This window comes from Plectropomus leopardus, chromosome 4, assembly GCF_008729295.1.
Source record: "Plectropomus leopardus isolate mb chromosome 4, YSFRI_Pleo_2.0, whole genome shotgun sequence".
Classification (NCBI taxonomy): Eukaryota; Metazoa; Chordata; class Actinopteri; order Perciformes; family Serranidae; genus Plectropomus; species Plectropomus leopardus.
This window is the reverse complement of record NC_056466.1, coordinates 27,849,928-27,869,898: the sequence shown is the minus strand read 5'-3', so window position 1 is coordinate 27,869,898 and position 19,971 is coordinate 27,849,928. Positions and strand designations below refer to the sequence as shown.

Sequence of the window (19,971 nt, the reverse complement as noted above, 5' to 3'; positions counted from 1 at the left end):
TTTCAAAAACATGGGAAGAAGGCAAAAATGACACAAAAAAATAGTAAGAAATAAGAATTGCCTAGATAAAGTGATTAAAAATTGTAATAACTTTGTAACAGAATTTAAAAATATGTGATTATGATAAGCACAAATATCATTTTTTCCCTAGCTTTTTTCTTCTTTTTTTTTACCCAGACATATTTACCTCACTAAAAAAAAACATTTTTCTACTAATCTACTATTTTCTTGTGGAAAATTTCTTACCAAGTTGCTCAGTACCTTTTTTTCTCTCCATGTTTTTGAAAGAAATCACACCAATTTGTTCAGGGATCAAAGGGTTAAATACTTCATGTTTCATGATGATAACTTTATAATTCTGGGCTTTTGTTAATATTCTGTTTTCTTTTGGACTTTGTTTTGGGGTTCTCTGTTTTTTTTGTTTTTTTTTCTTGTTTCATGTCTTCATCAGTTTTTTTAAATTTTATTTTGTAGGTTATCTCTTCATGTGTCATGTGTTGTGTTACTTCCTGCCTTAGTCTGTTTCCTGCTTGTTTTCTGTCACACCTGTCTTACATCAGCCTCATTAGTTCCTCCTTTCTCCTGAGCGTCTCCCAGTCAGTTCACACCTGTACTGCATCAGCCTTGTTACTGCCTGCTCCCTGCCAGCTCTTCTGCCTCATCACCTTATTCCCCACACCTGAGCTTCCAGGCCCTGTTTCTCCACCTGCAGTTCATCCCCTCATCAGTCTACTTTGTATTTAAGTCCTGGTATTTAGTTCAGTCTTCATTTGATCCTTGATTCGTGTGTGATGTTTCATTACTGTTTCCTTGGCATAAAGAGTGATGTTTCTGAGTTCTTGCTGTCTCCTGCATTTGGGTCTACCAAAAACTACATCATGTAACAGATAGCTATCGAAAAAAAAAGAACATACAACCAGCCTGTAGACACTTCACCCTATTTTGAATAGAATTATTTTCCAAATGTCAAGTCAAATGGTGACCATGACAAATTATCACTCCAGCTGCCTAAAAAGAGGCAAAAATTCTCTGAATTATCTGATGTTACTATTTTTAAGTTATATAGCAGAGAATTTGGCATTACTAGCATCAACAATCTTAAAACCTATTTTTGTTATAATACATTGGAGTTCACAGAATGAATGTTCAGCTGATTTGCTCCATTTGAGTTAGGGCTGGGCATATATTAAAGGCAACAATACAGAAAAGTGATTTTTTGTTGAACTGTTCTATTATTTGACTTAACCTAATTAGTCATATAGACATTACTAATGATTATTCCTTAAAACTGTCATTGTGTTGAGATATATGGTCATATTTATCTTGATATTTGATTTTCTCCATATTGCCCAGCCCTAGTTTGAATCCATGCCATAATAGTGCGGGCCTCTCCATTTGCAAAGCATGGATCACCAACTGTGCTAAATAAACGTGGACCTAAATACTCTGAATCGGATGTTATGCCAAAGGAAGAACATCTACTCAATTATATTAGATTTCTTTAAAGAATAGCATAGATTCAAGACTGGAGCACCCTCTTGCTCCACCCCTGGATAACAGCCAGCTGATTAAATTCTGCATCGAGTTATCACTGTAGAGTGACATTTGTTATCTCAGGAATATATCAGAAGTGTTGAGAGACCACCCAGAGTGCTGCATCTCTCAGTCTTTTCAAATCTCACTATCACCTTTTTTTTAAGTTCATTTCTTTGTCAAATACGCTCAGTTAAAGATACAAACAAGGGCTGCTTGAGACACGTACTGTGTTTACTTTACACTCTTGCTCAATGAGGGGTGAAGTTAAAAATTTCAGTGTGTAAATGTAGCCACCGGGCACGGCTCGCTCTGCAGTGGGTAAGCCGCTGCTCTCTTTTACTCGTAATGGCCTCCTATGGAAATGAGCTGCTTTCTGGGAGGATTGTGTTACGCATATAAAAGCAAAACTCTTGTGCTCCTCGACCTGCCCGGCGCTCCTTACAGTGCCCATTCTCTTCCAGAAAGCCGCACAGCAAAAAGGGCTCTCTCTGTCTTTGAGTTCAATAAATAACCAAACCTCTTAATTGCTGTCACTTCGGTGCAAAGCTCATGCTGCTTGAGGAGTGGACAGAAATTAGTTCTGCAGTTTGAGTTTCATTGAATTATCCTGAGTTATGATGTGGTAAACCTGAGAGAACTTGGCAGGGCAAGACTTTTGACAGCACACATAGGTGTTTGACGTAGGCAAAAAGCTGTGTGTGGTAACTTTAAGTTTATTAACAGAGAGAAAGAGGGAGAGAGAGAGAGCAATGCAGTGGCATACGTCTTTAAAGTCTTCATCTGTAACTTTCCAAATATAGTTTACAAAAATGTTTTAATTGGCAAAAGAAACAGTTCATGCTTCGTATCATTTGTCAGTTTGGGGTAATTACCACAGATCGTTTATTGTAAGTCTGTTTTGATGTAACTGAAGACCTCAGTAGAACTTGGACAGTGTTTGCTTATAATTACGCAGAGCTGGGAGAGGTGGGATGTGCATAAACTCTGGCAAATTTCATGGATTAAATTGAACAAAACCGTTTGGGTAAGCTGACAATTTTATAAATGATGATGAAATGTGTTTATATTTTTGCTCGGTGAGAGGCCGGCAGCAGAGAACGTGAAGGAGTCAGGGGTGAGTTCTGGTGTGGGTGAGATGATTTAGTGTTTACTAATTGGGAGACTCTGATGTAATGAGTGTATGACATGACTGCACTCCTGCTATGAGCCTATGGGACTCTCATTATGTTATAACAATAGTCATATCATAGATTTCACAGTAAATTGTTGTGAAACTCTACTTAGGGTGCATGAAGCCATAACAAAGTACAATGATGCTGTAATTTTGGGCTATATGTCCATCACAGTGACATTGTACATTATATTGAGTCACAAGAATGACGCTAATGGTGATCAGAACAATAATACAACTGTGACTAATGACTTTTTTCAATACTAATTAACCTGTGGATCATTTTTTCAATAAATAAATAAATATATATTTTGCTCTTTAAATGACAGAAAATAGTGAAAATTTGCTATCACAATGCTCTCTGCACCCATGGGGCAGTTTTTAAAATTGCTTGATTTGACCAAAAAAGAAAAATATTCATACAGTAACAGGAAAAGCAGCATTGTAGAAGCTGGGAGTGGAGAATGCATTTCTTTCCTGAAAATTACAGAAAAAACAATGATTAATTATCGAAATTTATGTTGGTTGACTCATTTAAAAATAACAAAATCTTACGGAGGTTTTGTTAATGATATTTTAGCTTTTTTGAGAGTTGAGAGACATGAGAAAACTAGTAACTGTTAAAAGAACGTTGCAGATATTTCTGACAGTGTATCCTTAAAAACATAAAGACTGAGTGTTGCATGTACACATGACATTAACAGCAAGTTTCCCTCAGTGAGAGAGCGGCAGAGAAGATGAGAAAACCAGCCTGCGCAGAGACGGGATCCATGCATATATGAAAGATGGAGATGAGGGAGGCAGAGTTCTTGTCGGGCTCCAAATCAGTAGCACTAGTTATCAAAATACATCAAATATAGAAGCAGACACACATATCTAGATCCACATACATGGTCTGTTTACTCCAGATGCCAGAGGTCCATACCAGGTGCATTTTTCACAGCTTTTGACTCCCTGTTTTGACTTTCACTTCATGACTCATTTATCCAAAGTCTCCGAGCGTAAAATCAGTCATCGTCTGCATATGAGAGCTGATTTCCATATCGGTGAAAACTGAATCCTCTTACTGCCGACAGGCTGTTTTCTAGTTATGGTAAAAAAAAAAAAATAAATTAAAAAATCTTCTTTAATTTGTCTCTACAACAAAATCATTTATGGATCTGTTCTCTTTATCTGACCCAAATGTTGCCTGTTCACTTCCAAGATCTCTTATTTCAGTGGCTAAGCAGACTAAAAAACTCTAATGAAAAGCAGCCTGTAATCAGAAATATGCTGTATTCATCCTGTGTTTGCTGATTAAAAATGTGAAGGTCTCCGTCATCTAAAATGTGTAAGACATTAGAGAAAATTGTTGAATAATAATAAATAATACATTCAATTACCAATTCAAATATGATTTCATTATTTACCAGGCATGGATATAAAAAAGGATAAAAATGTGCTTTATTTTGGCACAGATCTTTCTAATTAACAACAGCTATTATGCTTTCATGCTTTATATTTTGTTTCCTTTTGATTTGCAAACGTTATCTTTTATCTGCAAGTGCAAGTGAACAAATGTATTAATTGTGTTGAAATGCACGGCAGAACCTTGAGGCATCTAACTTTTTGCTGTTGCAAGAAACAAGCCCCCACGAGAGTGAGTTATGGGACGCTGAAAGAATCAAGTCTCAGACACACGAGAAGGGATGTAAAAACAACAACCAAGAAAAAAACGTTTAAATCTCCACAATTTGCCAGCCTGCGAGACACAGCGGAGGATAGGGGTTAATGATACACAACGTCCCGTTGTGATGAATGTGTGTTTGCATTCCTGCTCGACAGGAGAATGGGCCCAAAGCCACGGAAGGTGTTAATGTCAGCGTAGGAATATCGCTCATGAGCGGCTGCAGGGGCTGAATCAAATGGATGCGTTTGTCAGAGAGCTTTGTTGTGAATTTGTGTTCATGCACAGAGGATAAAATGTGCGGTCCCTGAATGTCAGGTATTTAATGAGACTGAACGCAACAAATGTTTTTATTGCAGCTGCCTGAAGCGTGTCATGGTGGCTAATGCACTTTCTGCACAGGAAGAGGTGAAAATAACAGGACAGATTTTTTTTTAATTTTATCAGTGATATCAACTGTAATAGTCTCTTTTTATCTTTACATCATTGTCTTCTCCGAACATCAGATTCTTTTGCAGATGTTTTACTCTCCAGACATGCCTTCTGTCAAACTGACTGATTGGTCAGTTTGTTTATTTACCCCCTGGTGAATGATGTGAGAAAACTCAGGCTTAAACTGTCAGCAGGCAGCTAATATTTCCTTTTTGGAAGTGAGCGCTCTGGAACTCTTGCAGGTATGCGTGTATTTCTGTGGATTTGTGTTTCTATACGGAACGGCTCAGAGGTGTCTCTGGGCTTGTTTGCACAGGGCTTCAGCTCCTGTTATCTTTCCCTGCAGCTATAGAAGAGGTGAGAAAATATACCCTCTCTCTTTTCAATCCCCCCCCCCCCTCCTCTTCCTCCTCCTTTTTCTTTGACCCTTATTAGCTACGGTGAGGGCTGATGGCAGGCGATTCATCCAGCTCTGAACAGCGAGCACACCTGCGTGGGGGTGTGTTCCTCCTGTCCTCCTCTCTTCCTCTTCTCCTCACCCTCCCTCACTCCCACCTTTACTCTCCTGCCACCCCCTCTGAACCTGAATTTTTTGCTTTATCTCCCCCTCTTTTCTTCTCTTTCCGTGCTGCACTGATCTTCCTGGGTTCTTATTCGTCTTTTTGACCTGCACTGGGGATCACTTCACACCTCGGCTCTGTTTGTTTTGCTTGTCCTGTCTTCCCCTCGCCCCACTCCTCTCCTCCTCCTCCCCCGAACGAAGCCAAATAACTCAACTGTCGATGAGGGAACACCCAACCCGACCCGCCCCATGCCACCACGACCTCCACAATCCCAACAGACCCCCAACTCATCTCCGCTGACAGAGGGAGATGAGGGCGAGACAGGTTTAGGAATGAAAAGACCGCTGCTCCCCCCACTTCCTGTAATACATCTCAAACTGTTTCCTATCAGATCTAAATAATCCCAGTAGTGGCTGGTATTGAGCATGTATGTGTTGCAATATGTTTTTTATTGAATATTTTGAATTTCAGTACTTGAAACTTCATTACATCAGATATTTGGTTATATTCAACATGTATGTTAAAATCTTTCCCTGTCTAGAGAAGAGAAAAAACTGAAAAAGAGTGCAATACCTTTGCAGGCTTTCCTGTGTGAGATAGGTTTAGACAGATCTCTGTAGTAGCCCTCCTTGCAGTAGTGGCAGTGGCGTCCAGCTGTGTTGTGGCGACAGTTGAGGCACACTCCTCCGCTCTTTCTTCCCGACAGTTTGTACAGCTCCATGTTGAAGCGACACCGTCTGGCGTGAAGGTTACAGTTACAGGCTGTGGAGGGAATTTCAAAAAAAAGGATGCAAAATGGTTAAATTAGTGTGAAACAAATAGGTTGCAGCAGAATTTGTTTGGGCTACCAACAATTATCAAATCTACATTGAATATTTTGTACAATAGCGCATAAAAAAAGGTATTTGATGAGGAGAGCAGGAGACCCTCATGTAACCCTTTCTGAGAGTTTAACATCCTCTTGGTACCCTGTCAGAGCACCTTAACAATAATTTAAATTCTGTTGCCCGCAATAAAAACTAATACCTCTATGTCAGTAAGTAATAATACTATCCAAAAGGTATGTGATAATGCATGATGATGTCTTGGCATGCAATAATAAATCTATATTGGAAATAAATATACATTTCACCATGAGATTTAGACTTCTAAAGTTTATTTGTGGTCAGTTTATGCCATACAGGGGTTAATTTCAGTTCTTGAAGAAGCATGAAGCAGAGCTGCTCTTGCTATGGTTACCTCAAGTTTTATTCACTTACCCTGTGCACTACTTGAAGCAGTACTTAAAATGGAAATAGTCTTTTTTTGTGCTATAACTTATCGCAATGTAGTAAATGTTAATTGCACAGTGTAATGGCTATAAGATGCAGAAACTATCAACTTTTATATTGGTTCCCTTTTAGCCCCAATTTAACTATTCTGTTTGGGTACAATTTCCAGTGAAAATGAATGTTCAATTTATGGCACAAATTAAGTGTGTCAACCACTGCACAACCAAAATAGGGAAAGGATAGCGCTTTTGTTTCGTCTGATAGCTATCAGTACAGCTATCCCCACAAACCTAAGTGTATCATTAGGCCTGTCCGAGATAACTGCGCCTTGCTGCGATCGAGTCAGACAGTTTCTAACAGCCTCCAAAGGATATACAAGAAATCGCCAGTTATTTTCATCTTATTAGATCCATTTGTTGGCTATCTGTAGCTTGCAAACCAGGTTAAACCTTTATTGTTATTAACAGAACAACATGAATCTAATAACATATAATCAAGCATTAAATATTATGATCACAGACAATTCACGTGTTCTACAAATTCTAAATATACCCCAGGTCTAGGAGTCAGTGGGAAGCAGCTGCGGTGCTTGACTCTTAACACTGCGGCTGCCTCAGTCTTGTGAGATTATTGTTTTCCACATGTGTATGTCATCAGTGCAAGTCCGGATCAAGTTGGACACAAATCTAATTGTTCATCGATCACTGATGATTGATCCTGTGCAGGCCTGGCTAATCTCGTATAAGCCTAGTGTTTTTTTTTTACTATCCCCAGTAACAGAAATGGTGGACAGTGGAACAACCAAAGGAACTGTGGAAACTTGGGTAGCTGCTCAGCTCTGAGGAAAGCAGAAAGCAATCCTGTTGTCTTTGCGACAGCTGCTCCCACATTAATACCACTTTGAAATGCTCAGGGGGGAAAGTTAAAGTTTTCTGTTTCCACTTTAAACTATTGATTCTCATATAAAACTTTAATGGAGATCTGAAATGAGTACTTTCTGGGGCCATAAAATATAATTGTCCACGTTCTGAGACTGAAATCTGACTTGATGATGAGCCACCACACATGCTAAAGAGAAGGTGAGAGAGTTCTCTGATAATGAGGTCAAACGCTGCATACTTTTTCTACCATTTTCTCTAGTTGTCTTTTTCTGTCTCACTTACTCAAACACTCTACTCATCACTCCCTTTTTCCTTCTTTAGCTCTTTTCCTCAAGGTCCTTGTTGGCTCTCCAGAGTCCAAACTGTACTGAACAGAAAGTGAAGGCCTGGTATTACCATTCCTCCATTCCCTGCAAATCCCTCTGAGCATGTGCAAGACTCGTCGCTGCTGCTTGTTTACTGATGAGTACAGTTTCTAGCGCTGAGTTTAATTAGCCGGCTGATGTTTATTCATGACTCTCTGGCAGCCCGAGTGAGGCAGACATGCCCAGCTTCATTAAGGCCGGCCGGCCGAGACACCGGTCCTCCAACACCACCGCAGACACGTCCATGCATTATTAACAGGCGCGCTTCTGATACAGTTTGTGGCTCTACTGTGTGTGGGTACATACTGTACTGCATGTGTGTATGTAGGAAAATGGGGGGTTATCTGGGTCCAACTGGGGTCCTATGGTTGATTCATCTGTCAATGTTTTTCTGCTCCACCTCTTCACACGGCTCCTCTCATCATCTACACATCACAAAGGAGGAGATCTCACTTCCCCTCAGCATCCCTCAACTTGGCATCTCACTGTGTGTGAATTTGTACTGGTACTTGGTACAAAGTGAGGACCTACAGACTTTTTTAAACCAACGGAGTGAGGACATTTTTTCAAAATGAGGGCATTTTGGCCTGGTTGAGGGTTACGTCTTGGTTTAAGGTTCAGTTTAGAATAAGGGTTAGGTTAGGGTTGGGCTTAAGCATTTAGTTGTAGTGGTAAGGTGCTTTGGAATTCATGTTAATGAGGGTCCTCACAAAGATAGAAGTACAAGGATGTATGTGTGTGTATTTGTGTGTTCAGTGTGTTTTTTCTGGAAGTGTGTGTCTGTTTGGGACCCTCGAGACTCCTTCCCTCCACTCCAAGGACCTAATTACAATATCTTTTCTAAAATACACATACAGTATAAACACACACACACACACTGACACACACACACTGACACACACATTAGCAGCTCAGTGCCTTATCAGTAGTGACTCGGCTTTCTGCCTTTCCTGCAGGACATCCAGGGTTTAATTAGTGATATGTCTCTGCTTGGTCCCCCTCCCTGCTTCAGACTGTTGGTCTTAAGTCTCAGTAAATAAAGACTGCAATTCAAACAAAACAACAAGATTTTTAATGCCACTAGACCACAAAATGATGATATTTACATTATTTTTTTCTGGGAAATAAGATCAGAAAGAAATCGAGAGTAGATCAGGGTTAAAACAATCACCTTTAATCTAATATCCTGTAAACTCACCTGACTTAACCCAAGTGCTAAGAAAACAAAACAAAAAGTTGGCATTACACATTTCTGTACATCATGCTATATTTGCATTTTATTATGTACACTTTTCATTTCAGCAGTGTTGTGGTGATATATCTTTAGATTTAGGCACAAAAACCATTTGTTATGGTTAGGAAAAGATCATGTCTGAACTTAAAATATGCCATTTGGATGGTACAATCCAGGCAGGAAACAGTGATGTCTCAGTAAAACAAATGCTTTTTGTGGCACTATTCCCAGAGGAAAAGCAGCAACAGGTCACTACAAAACCTCAACATTTGGTGGCTAAAGAGAAACACAGTGGTCTGCATCTTGCAGGCCACTCACCTAGCTGACACGTCATCCCCCATCCCTCACCCCCCCCACCGCCCGATGACAATGTCAGTTCATATACCAGGTCACTTTAGAAATGTTGACATATGTATGAAATGTGCAAATGTGCGTAATGCATTCTTGGTTTGCAGAAACATTTTCCTCTGTCGTGAGGGCTCCCTGGCTGGATTTAAACCTATCCTCTCCTTAAAGTGACACAGATCTGATGTTTCCATTGTTGTCTTAAGCTAGATTTACACCTGTCAGTGACTCATATTGTTAGCCTCTCAGACAGCAGAGATTTCCTTTCTGGCTCCACTGGAAAAACCCCTGAAGCCCACTGACAGCCACATCCCGACAGTGTGTGTCTGAGATATAAAAGAGGTTGAGGGAAAGGAAAGGGCGTAAAAATTGCCTTTCATTTATAGATAATTTGTGACTTAATAGGCATTTATTTTAACCACAGAGATCAACTGATAACACAATGGACTTAATTCCTCCCTGTTTAGACAGCGCTGAAACAATCTGTGTCACTAAACTGTCAATCCAGCCTGTAAACGCCACAGGACAGGTTCAATCTCTGTGATTCTGGGCCACACTTGGTGAAAGCTATCTCTGCACCCGCCTGCAGGTAACAGGGATCAATGTAGAGGAAAGTGCATGGCCTCAGACCCACAGACTCGTCTCTCTTACACTACAAAGATTGTTTCACACCCTCCCTAAATGAAGACAGGGGGAATTCTAGCTTACCGGACCACACTACCCCAGTGAGAATAATGCTGCTGTCCTGGGAAGCACGTTGGATATTGAAGAAGAGACGGCACACAACTGGATGTGAAGGTGTGGGGCAGGAGGCCACATTGTGTCTGATGGTATCATGCTTCATAAGGTATTATGTCACATAATGGGAACGAGTGAGAAGCACTTTATCTTAACTCACCGACACTGGGCGTGATGTAAGCTTATTCACACAATATCCCTTACATACTGAAAAAAAGAAGAGGGAAATAATGTTTTTGTTGGCGCAATTCCAAGTGTTTCACGAGCACAGACTGTTTAAAAAATGACATCATTACAGCCATGTCCAATCTAAAGCATACTTAATTAAAAACAATTGAAGATTTGCGAGACAATATGCGATTCGTCTGCTGCAAGCTTATCAGGTTTCCTTCGGCATTTTAAAACAACCGCTTGTCAGTCAGACACCTGAGTGTTCTTCATTTTGGAGTTGCCTGTTTCCTTTCATAATTCCCTATCAGACAATCAACTTGTGTTTTTAGATATTATTACACTGTCAGTCATGATGAAATATCCCATATCCCCTTGCTCTCAAAACTTAATTATTAACAGTGCTTTCTTTGCTATTATTATTTATTCATTTTAATGTAATCTAATAATGTATTTGAACTAGAATCAGCACTTAGAGAGTATTGGACGGTACCGAAGTGCTGAATTAATAAAACTAATAACCATCAATAAATGTTTATAGTAGTATTCATTTTCATCGCATTTGTAATGTTAACTGACCATGTTGAGTGACTGTGTGATATCGATTGTTGAATTTTAAATAAACCTGACTCAAATTTCACACTTCACATAAGATCTGGTTGGGTTTGCAGTCAACCACAAATACATTCCTTCCTATTTCAGCATGACTGTCAGTTTGTTGTGTTGTGAAAACACCGCTGTCAAACCAAGAGAACAAAAGCATGTTTGATAAACTCATCCCTGGCAGAAAATCTGAGTTTAATCTTTCAAATCAAAACGACCACATTTTCTGAGTCACTGTAAAAAAAAAAAGCTTGATACAGTGGTCGAGACTTCATGCAGCAGCAGTCTTTTTCATCTCTTAGAGGTACAGAAAAATTAAACTGTACAACACAGTAAAGCACGTCTGTGACAAGCAACCAAACTGGTTAGATACCATCTACAGGCTGAAATGCTAGATAAAAATAGCGCAGAGTATATAGTTAAAGCTTGTCCATCACTTCTAAAATCATAGAGAACAAAATTTGAGCCTTTTTTCTTATTCAAAAGGAAAGCACAAAGCACAATATTGGTCCTATGACCCGAAGAAAAGGTTTATGTTTCCTCCGCGTTATTTTCCTAAAAGCCGCCACTTTCAGAATGAACATGTTACCGCTCTCTGCTGCCACTGATATATCTGCAATCTCTTCTCAGGACGGACCGTTGTGATAACACTGCCAAATAACGGTGAAAAGGCCCATCGCTGCACACACACACACCACACGCAAAGCACACAACATTCCTCACTCCTGCTCTTTACAACCAGCAGGATTCAGCTTTTCTGCCCTTCAGAGGAGACACAAAAGCTGAGCTGTAGTTCATTTCAGCCGAGCAATCAGCTCACACACCTTAACAGCAAACAAAAGCTACTGCTACCGTTCACACAAAAAATGCACACACCAAGTGCACCAGGTGCACTTTAAAGGCAAGTTTGCTTTCTGTGATTCCTGAGAACAATAAATTGTATTGCATAAGAATGAACTATAAATGAGAGGCAGAAAATGCTTTAATAAGACAAAAAAACAACATTTTCTTACTAACCCCTCACCCTTACTCTAACTCTGAAACATCTGATACATTTGTTCCATATTGACAGAGAAAATAAAATAACAGGACTTAATGTGCGTTTCCATAGACATGGTGTAGAAGTTGGTCAACAGCTCAAAGACTTGCCGCAGAACTACTCTGCAACAATAACGTTAAAAATTAGGATCAGAAAGATAAAAATGGCATCTTCCTTTTTGGACACCTAGTTTTTCTTTTGTATATTTTGATTGTAAATGAGTTCATTTATAATGCATGAACTGATTTATGTATTTTATTTTTTGTGTTAGTGTTTAAGCACTTTTTCTTTTAGCACTTATTTGACCCAGTTTGAGGTGCAATCATCACAAAGTTACTTTATCAGCCATTTCTTGGAAGTGGACAAGATTTGTATTTCTGTATCTATTGTTACATCTGATAAGCCAGCCGTGAGCTGGAGACCTGATGCGATGGATGGCCACGTGGACTTGTCCCAGGTTACCAACGATGGTTTTCTGGACCACTACATGGAGATACTATTTTTTTTGTCCATGAGGACAACACTAAAAAGCATTTTCATTCCCCATAAACCTAACCCTTACAACACAACACATCTTAATTTTTCTTTGATTGTGTAAGACATCAAATGTAGCACAATTTAAGTAGCTTTATGCCTTTTTATTAATGTTAACAAAGCCCACATTTTCCTTAAAGGACACCTTAAAATGTTTGGCCTGTTTTCAATCAAGCTAACTGCTTCAGGCTGGATTAGCGAGTCAGTGGGCGGCTGTAACTGCCCCCCAGGTGAGCAGTAAAAAGAAGTGTGAACTGACACCTTTAAAACAAGGGTAATTGAATTAGCTGGATGAAGCTAAGCTTACCCAAAGCTTTTCGACACCTCCTGTAACGTGCACCACAACTATCTGAAATGACAAAAGCTGCACTGGAGTTTCGCAGCTGTTTTGACCTCCGTCTGCAGAATTTAACAGGAAACTGATTTGTTTATTGAGTGATGCTGTTTTCCGCACATTCTTGGAAACACAGGGGCCTCAGAGCAGTGTCTGAGTGTGTCTTTGGAAAAGTTGGCTAATTAGTTTCTTTGAGTGGTTCCCAGCGTCTATCAACTGACCTCAGGCTCACAGCAGCAGCACACAGGCAGCCTTCCCTCGGCTAATTAGAGAGAAAAATCAAGCAGCAGAGCGAGAGGTTGAGGTTAAGCTCATCATGCTTACGACAAAGCTGCGTGATGTCGGTCACAGCCTTGGTTTGTTCTAAAGAGACACTCGAGCAACCGATCTCTGCCACTTTTGCTCTAAATCCACATGCTGGGTTTGTTGTAGCTGCTGGCTGCTCACTACCCTGAATATAAAGGCACAAATTAAGAAAATAACATGAAGAAAGATGTTTAAGACACAGTAATATTCTCTTCATATCCCCCGCTCCTGCCGTCACCTCCACTGCTCACCCAAACAGGGCAGAAAAACCCAACACCACCGCCTGCGAGCAGGGGACCGGCAGGAGCTTTTAAACAAACACTAAGAGGAGTCTACACATGAACAGTTTACTTTAAATCCTATGGGTAACCCCCCCAAAAGTAATCTGATTAACTTCTAAAACCCCCTCAAGAGAAAGTGAAAAAAATATTTGGTGTCTTTTGATGGAACAAGTTTTAAATAGTATCAGTTCACTTTGACTTATTTTTGCATAATGTTTTCATAAACTGTGCCCCCAAAATATCTGGAACAGCTTGATATGCCCCTATACTGTACAGTGCATTAAATTAAATCATGAAAGTCTGTAAAGCATCCCTCTTTCTATCCCCCTCACACACACACACACACGCAGACAGACAGACACACACACACACAGTGCCAAGCTGGCCGTCTAACCTCCAGCCTGCTCTCCGTCTCTCTGTCTCTGTCTTTCTGTCTGTCTCTTGTCTCTCTGGAAGTTGATGGGGGAAACGTAACACGCATGCCGGGAAAGTTTGGGGAGGTTTGCTGCTTGACATTTCAAAACATCAGATGTGTGTCCAATTTGAAGCAACACGTGCATCCGTTTCAGAGATCCAGCTTATGAGCAGCTGGTGTGTGTGTGTGTGTATATATATATATATATATATATATATATATATAAATAAATATTCATGTGACTCACACAGGAACAACACATTTGAATACAATTTAAGGAAATCACTGTTTGATTATAATCATTTTTTTGGACTATTTCTTGCCAGAGACCTTCGTGTCCACAATTGTATTTTATGTTATTTTTTTTTAATGGTTAAATAGGCCATTCATTATTTCTTACCCACACTGACTTTCCTTAAACTTTTATATCATGCTTTCCCTGTTCTTTTGCTGCTTGTTTCCTTCGTGCCACATTGTCTACAATGAATATTAATAATGTTGATACCCTTTAAAACTATACCATCTCATATGGACTGCATGTGAAGTTATGGACAGATGCATGTATGTAACAATTATGTCTAATTTTAGACTATTGTGGCTGACATGGACTCATCTTTAACATTTTTTAAGTGACAGGAAAAACTAAATATGGCATGCAGTAGTGAAGTTATTCATGATTTTATGGCACCAGGTATCCTAAAAACATGCTGGTTTAACTTCAGAAAAATGTCCCCTTTTTTGTCCCTTTTTACCTGAATGCATTAAGCTGCAGAGCTGCATTAAGTACTCATTCAAAGTCTTTTCCATAACAAGTAACGACTATTATTCAAGAATGCCGTGGTAAATGAGCTTAATAACAATAGTAAATATCTTGCATTTTTATAGCGCCTTTCAAGGATGATTTTCACATATGGAGGCAGACAAAAACAAACAAAACCAGAACAGAAATAACTCAGATATTTACATTACCATGCTGACTGTAAACAGGCAGCAGTCAGAAAATTGTAACGGCAAGTAAAGGGCCAACATTTCAACAATTGGCACTAAGTGACAAAAAACAACAGTGATATTATCCTTTAATGTCTGGAATTTCTTCTTGAGTGCAGACATCGCAAACAATCATTTTGTGGCCGGATTAATTCCATGTTGATATTTTCTGACAGAGGAGTGATTTAAAAACATAATCCTGGTGACAGGTGACTGCAGTGCGTCTTGGCTGTCTGATGTCGGACCACACCAATGATGTGATTCACCGACGATGGAATTTCATTATGAAGGAATGATCGCCCATCGCTGATAATGACTGTTTCTCCCAAAACAAGTGGAGAATTTGACTTTTTTTCCCCCATAATAACTGTTGAACCAAAATAGAGAGATGTGAAATCACAGAAATATTTATGCTCACTCGGTAACCGCTGTATATTTTGCTCTCCATAACATATCAACCAATAAATCTGTTTCATGGCAACTGTTTATTTAGCTTCTTATAAATTATAACAATGCTGCTTTTTATCTTGCATTTGTTTATCCAGACGCTGGCACGATAAGGTGGGAATTTCCAAATAAAATGAGCACTATTTGAAGGATTGAGATGATAGATGGAGGGCTCATCTCAGTGTTTTGTGTTTGACGTACTCTCTAGATGCAATTATGGCTTTATATAAATGCCATTTACCATTACAAAAATCCTTTTAAACAAGCAAAGCATTTGTCTTTCATTAGCTGTTGCCACAATACAGTTAATTGCTGTAAATTATCTTCACACAGACACAGATAGAAGATAGATTTCTTTCAGCCATCGGCTCCTCTTTGCACATTTTCACCGCACATTTCTTATATTTAATCGGAAGAAAAACAAGACTCCATCACACAAATAAAATGTGTAACATAAGGGTAAAAAGCTGCCCAAATTGGAAATGGATTTTACAAGATCCATAAACTTCTGGAAATTGGGATGAAACAAACAAAACAAAAATAAACCACTACTTTTTATTTTAGCGATATGAACAAATACATGTGTGAAGCCTTCCTGTGGACAAACAGGAAGGGATTCGTTCAAAAGACTCACCTTTCAGAAAGTGACCCTTTGAGATTTCATGATTTCATTTCAAGTTGTTCCATTATAAAAAAAAGTGTCTGGGCAGCCTTAAAATTTTAAGTTGACTGAATCTGAGAAGACAAGTTGAGGTCATTTTGTAAAACAAATATCCTCTCAAATTCAGACAACTTAAAAATTAAAGGCAGCATGGAATCGAATTTTTATCAGTTAAAATAAATATTTTTTAAGTGCATCATTTCACCATTCCCAACTGTCAAAATAGATATTTGTTTTCACAAAAAGTTTGTGTCCGGGATACCTTAAAATTTTAAGTCAACTGAATTGCATTGATTCAACTTTTCTTTTCAACTTTAGTCAACTTAAAAATTTAAGGCAGCACTGACACTAACTTTTTGAAGTCAAAACAAATAGTTTATTTTTACAGTGTGAAATTTCACTGCAGCAATAAGCCAAGAAATCTATTTTCACTCTCTCGTTTCTGCATAAACTCTGCTCGGTACTAAGCTAAGGGTGAGGAAAAAAGAGTGGGAGAGAGAGATTACGCTGATGTCGTGGAGGATGTATGAAGTGTGTGGGGAGTTTTAGGTCAGCACTGGTCTGCGTGTATTGTGGAGCACCATGGGAATGCCGTAAAAACTGTTGGGTGATGGAGCAAGGGTGAGAGAGAAGAGGGAAAGGGAGAGGAGGATGAGGCGCCCACTGCAGAGATTATATCAGGCTAATTTAATTCCTTTATTGCAGCCAATTAGCCGCAGCACTTTAGCCCCCTGTGAGCCCTCTAGCCCTCTTCACTCGGTCTCTAATGACCCCCAACTAAACTCTGGATCTCAGCTGCTCCCAAAGAAGGCCATGTTTCGCAGCCGCTGTATTTTTAATAAGCACTCACAGACACTGTACCAAGGATGGGAGAGAGAGGGAGGAAAGTGTAAGCTGGGAAAAGAAATCATGAGGTGGACAGAGGAAGAGATCATCCTGCTGCTTGTTAAATCTCACGCCTGACTTGAGTAGACTTGGCTAATTGAGACCAAGTCACACAGAATATTCATCAGTCCTGCAGGGTTATCAAAGGCACATTAGATATGCGATGAGGACTGATTTCCAGTGGACAGACTCCACTCGCCGTCAAGCAGCCTTTTTTTTTTTTTTTTTTACACACGTCGACCTTTTTTTCGTATCAGTCAAGTTGTTTATCTATTTCCCCTGTTTTTATTTCATAATTCAACACTTCCATGTTTTCTCATATGGTCAAATTATGCAATTCCCGGTGAGTCTACGCTGCATGTTCTGTCAGCGGGTGATAAAATGTAGTCTGATTATCCGTCCGATGCAATTAAAGAGCTGTGAGAACCGCCGTGCTCCAGTGCAAGCAGGGATCCCTCATGAAGCTATTAGCAGCAGAGCGAAGGTTAATGTTAAGCAACGGATTTACAGTAGACTGCCGAGTAAACACCAGCAGAGCAGAGCAAGCACAACTTCATACAGCTCCTTATACAGTACAAGTGTACAGTATTTAATGTATAAGAACAATCATAGAGAAATATTGCACTCCGTCTTGTAAAGATGCACATTTTTTTTTTAAAGGAAAAAGAACAGAAATATTTGCCACAATTAAACTGAATAAACTACAGCACTGGCATTAATGAAATTAATTGGACTGGATTCATGTTTCATTATTTGTAGCTATTACTATGCCGACATTTAAAATACTTTTTCTCTTTTATTATTTTGTATTCATAATTTCTCTGCATATCTCTGAATGTCTTTTAGCAAAGCAACCCCACCAGGATGAATTGAAAAAGACACTTTAATAACTGCTGTCTTCTTTTGACAGTTATTGCACTGCTGCTTATTTTCTGTTGCTGTTCAAGAGGACGTGTCTAAAACACAGTCCATTTGTAAAGGCACCATTTATCTCTATTTTGGCCTTGAATTCAGATAAACTGGCATTTTCAGTCCACAAAATGAACAGATTTGAAAATATTGGTTTCATATTTTGGTATTGATGGAGAAAACTTACTTAGGACAATTCCTGCACACTGTCTCATTGCTAACCTATTATATTCTTACTTTAATAAAGTTTGTTGCAAGTAACAGCGTGTGGGAAGTCTCTTTTCTTCACCTAGGAAGTTGTTTGTTGGATATATCATAAAGCTGTGTAGTTATCTATGACCAGCAATGTTTGGATATCACTATGATACCTACGCATGATACCTAAGTAAAATTTTACTACTTTTAGTACTTTTAGTACTTTTAGTGTATTATTCCCATTTCCTACTCCACTACAACGCTGAGGGAAATATTGTATTGATTCTAATATTGATAACTTTACTTACTAGCTACTTTTATATTCAGATTATTAATTAACTAAAATGAAGGTAAATTATTATAGATTAAACAAACCAACTGCATACAAAGTAATTAAAATGAGCTCCACCTTTACCAGCTGCAACATTTAAGTGATGCATCAATAAATTTAATTTACTTTAAGTAAGCTATATATTTTGATTGTAAAAATTTCATACTATTACTTAAGTAAAATTTTGAAAGCAGGACTTTTACTTGTAACAGAGTATTTCCACACTTTAGTATTGCTACTTTTACTTAAAATCAGAGTTCATCTTCCACCACTGACGTCCAGTAGAAAACAAATTGCCCCATAAGAATATTTTTCTCACTGTCCACCAACCTGCAAACTTTTACCACAAATTAAAATGCACAAAATTGTACAGTTTCCTTATTCATAATTATTCATTCATTCATTCATTCATTCATTATTCATTTGTTATGTTAGAGCATTTTATAATATTTATTTTTTATGTTTTTGTACATTTTTTACTCTTTATTTGTGCTCTTGACTGTTGCAGTGCTTTGCCATTATTTAAATATACCTTTAAAGATGTTTATTGTTTGTTTACTGTATACACCTACAGGCCAATTATTGTAAGTAGAAACCTACTTGGTAATAAATCATTTTCTACATCCATTAATGTGATTGTAAAGCCTCTGACACATTAACACCGTCTCAGACGTACATCACCATTAACGTGCGTACGGCCTTCCAATCTGCAGCAGCCTCCAGCAGCAGGCCAACCTCCTCCATGCTGAGCTAAATGGCCCATATATTCACTCTCTGTCTTCATGTGGGGGCTAATAAGGCCTTTCCTTTTTCAAGAGTCTAACTAGCCACACAGAGCATAACAACAAAGAAAGGCCTAATGGCCTCCAATTTCCCGCATTAGTGCCCATTTAATGGCTGACCTGCCCTCTCGTTAGGCAGCGCAGCATGGGAGCACTTCTCAGCCTTAGTGCACACACACACACAACACGCACACACACACACACACACACACACACTCCTACAGCGCTCCACAGCCACACCGCCTCGGGCCCCTGCAACACTTCCACCCCACGCTGAGACCGCATAATAGGCCAGTTTGTAAAAAGGCTGGCCTGTGATCACTGGTGCATCCATTTGCTGAGTAATCAAGGCTCTTTTGTCTGAGTGGTGTGTGTGTGAGAAGGTGTGAGTGCATGTGTGTGTGGTTAAAAGCGTGTGCACCTGCGTGAGAGAGAGAGAGAAAGAGAGAGGGAGGGAGAATCTTCCTACCCATCTGTCTCTATTTGTGTGCCCATCGCTTTCAGAGTGTGTGTCTCCATGTAAGTGTTTGCGTGAGTAATTCCAAGATAAAGTGGCGCTGCCTGGAAAAGATCTCCACCAATCCATGTCTATGGGAAAACACCAGCTGACATACAGTGCGGGGAATAAAGGGAGCCCTGCTAGAGCCACGGAGGGGCTGACGAGAGTGCGTTGTGCATATGTCAGCTATGCCATAAAAATGCCATGGGTGGAGGATGACATTGGCAGGTCCTATTCAGGGCTATAGCAGTGAAAGGCCCTTTAGGGTGAAAAAAAAGATTCCTTAGGCCTGTCAGGTCCCCATAGCTCCACGCTGAACAATACCCACTGAGAGCAGCTGTCTTAATAGCGTGAGGGAGTGACAGCTTTAGGAGCGATGCGATGCTCAGAACA

The 19,971-nt window shown here is 39.4% G+C and overlaps 1 protein-coding gene across 2 annotated transcripts in view; it reads right to left on the bottom strand.

Moving 5' to 3' along the window:
• The window catches only part of ntn1a (netrin 1a), a 79,560-nt gene that overhangs the window by 27,948 nt on the left and 31,641 nt on the right, over nt 1–19,971 (bottom strand). For both annotated transcript variants that reach the window (XM_042485957.1, XM_042485958.1), the window contains exon 3: nt 5,942–6,130. In XM_042485957.1, coding sequence (XP_042341891.1) covers nt 5,942–6,130 — 189 coding nt within the window. The remainder of the gene's footprint in view (nt 1–5,941; nt 6,131–19,971) is intronic.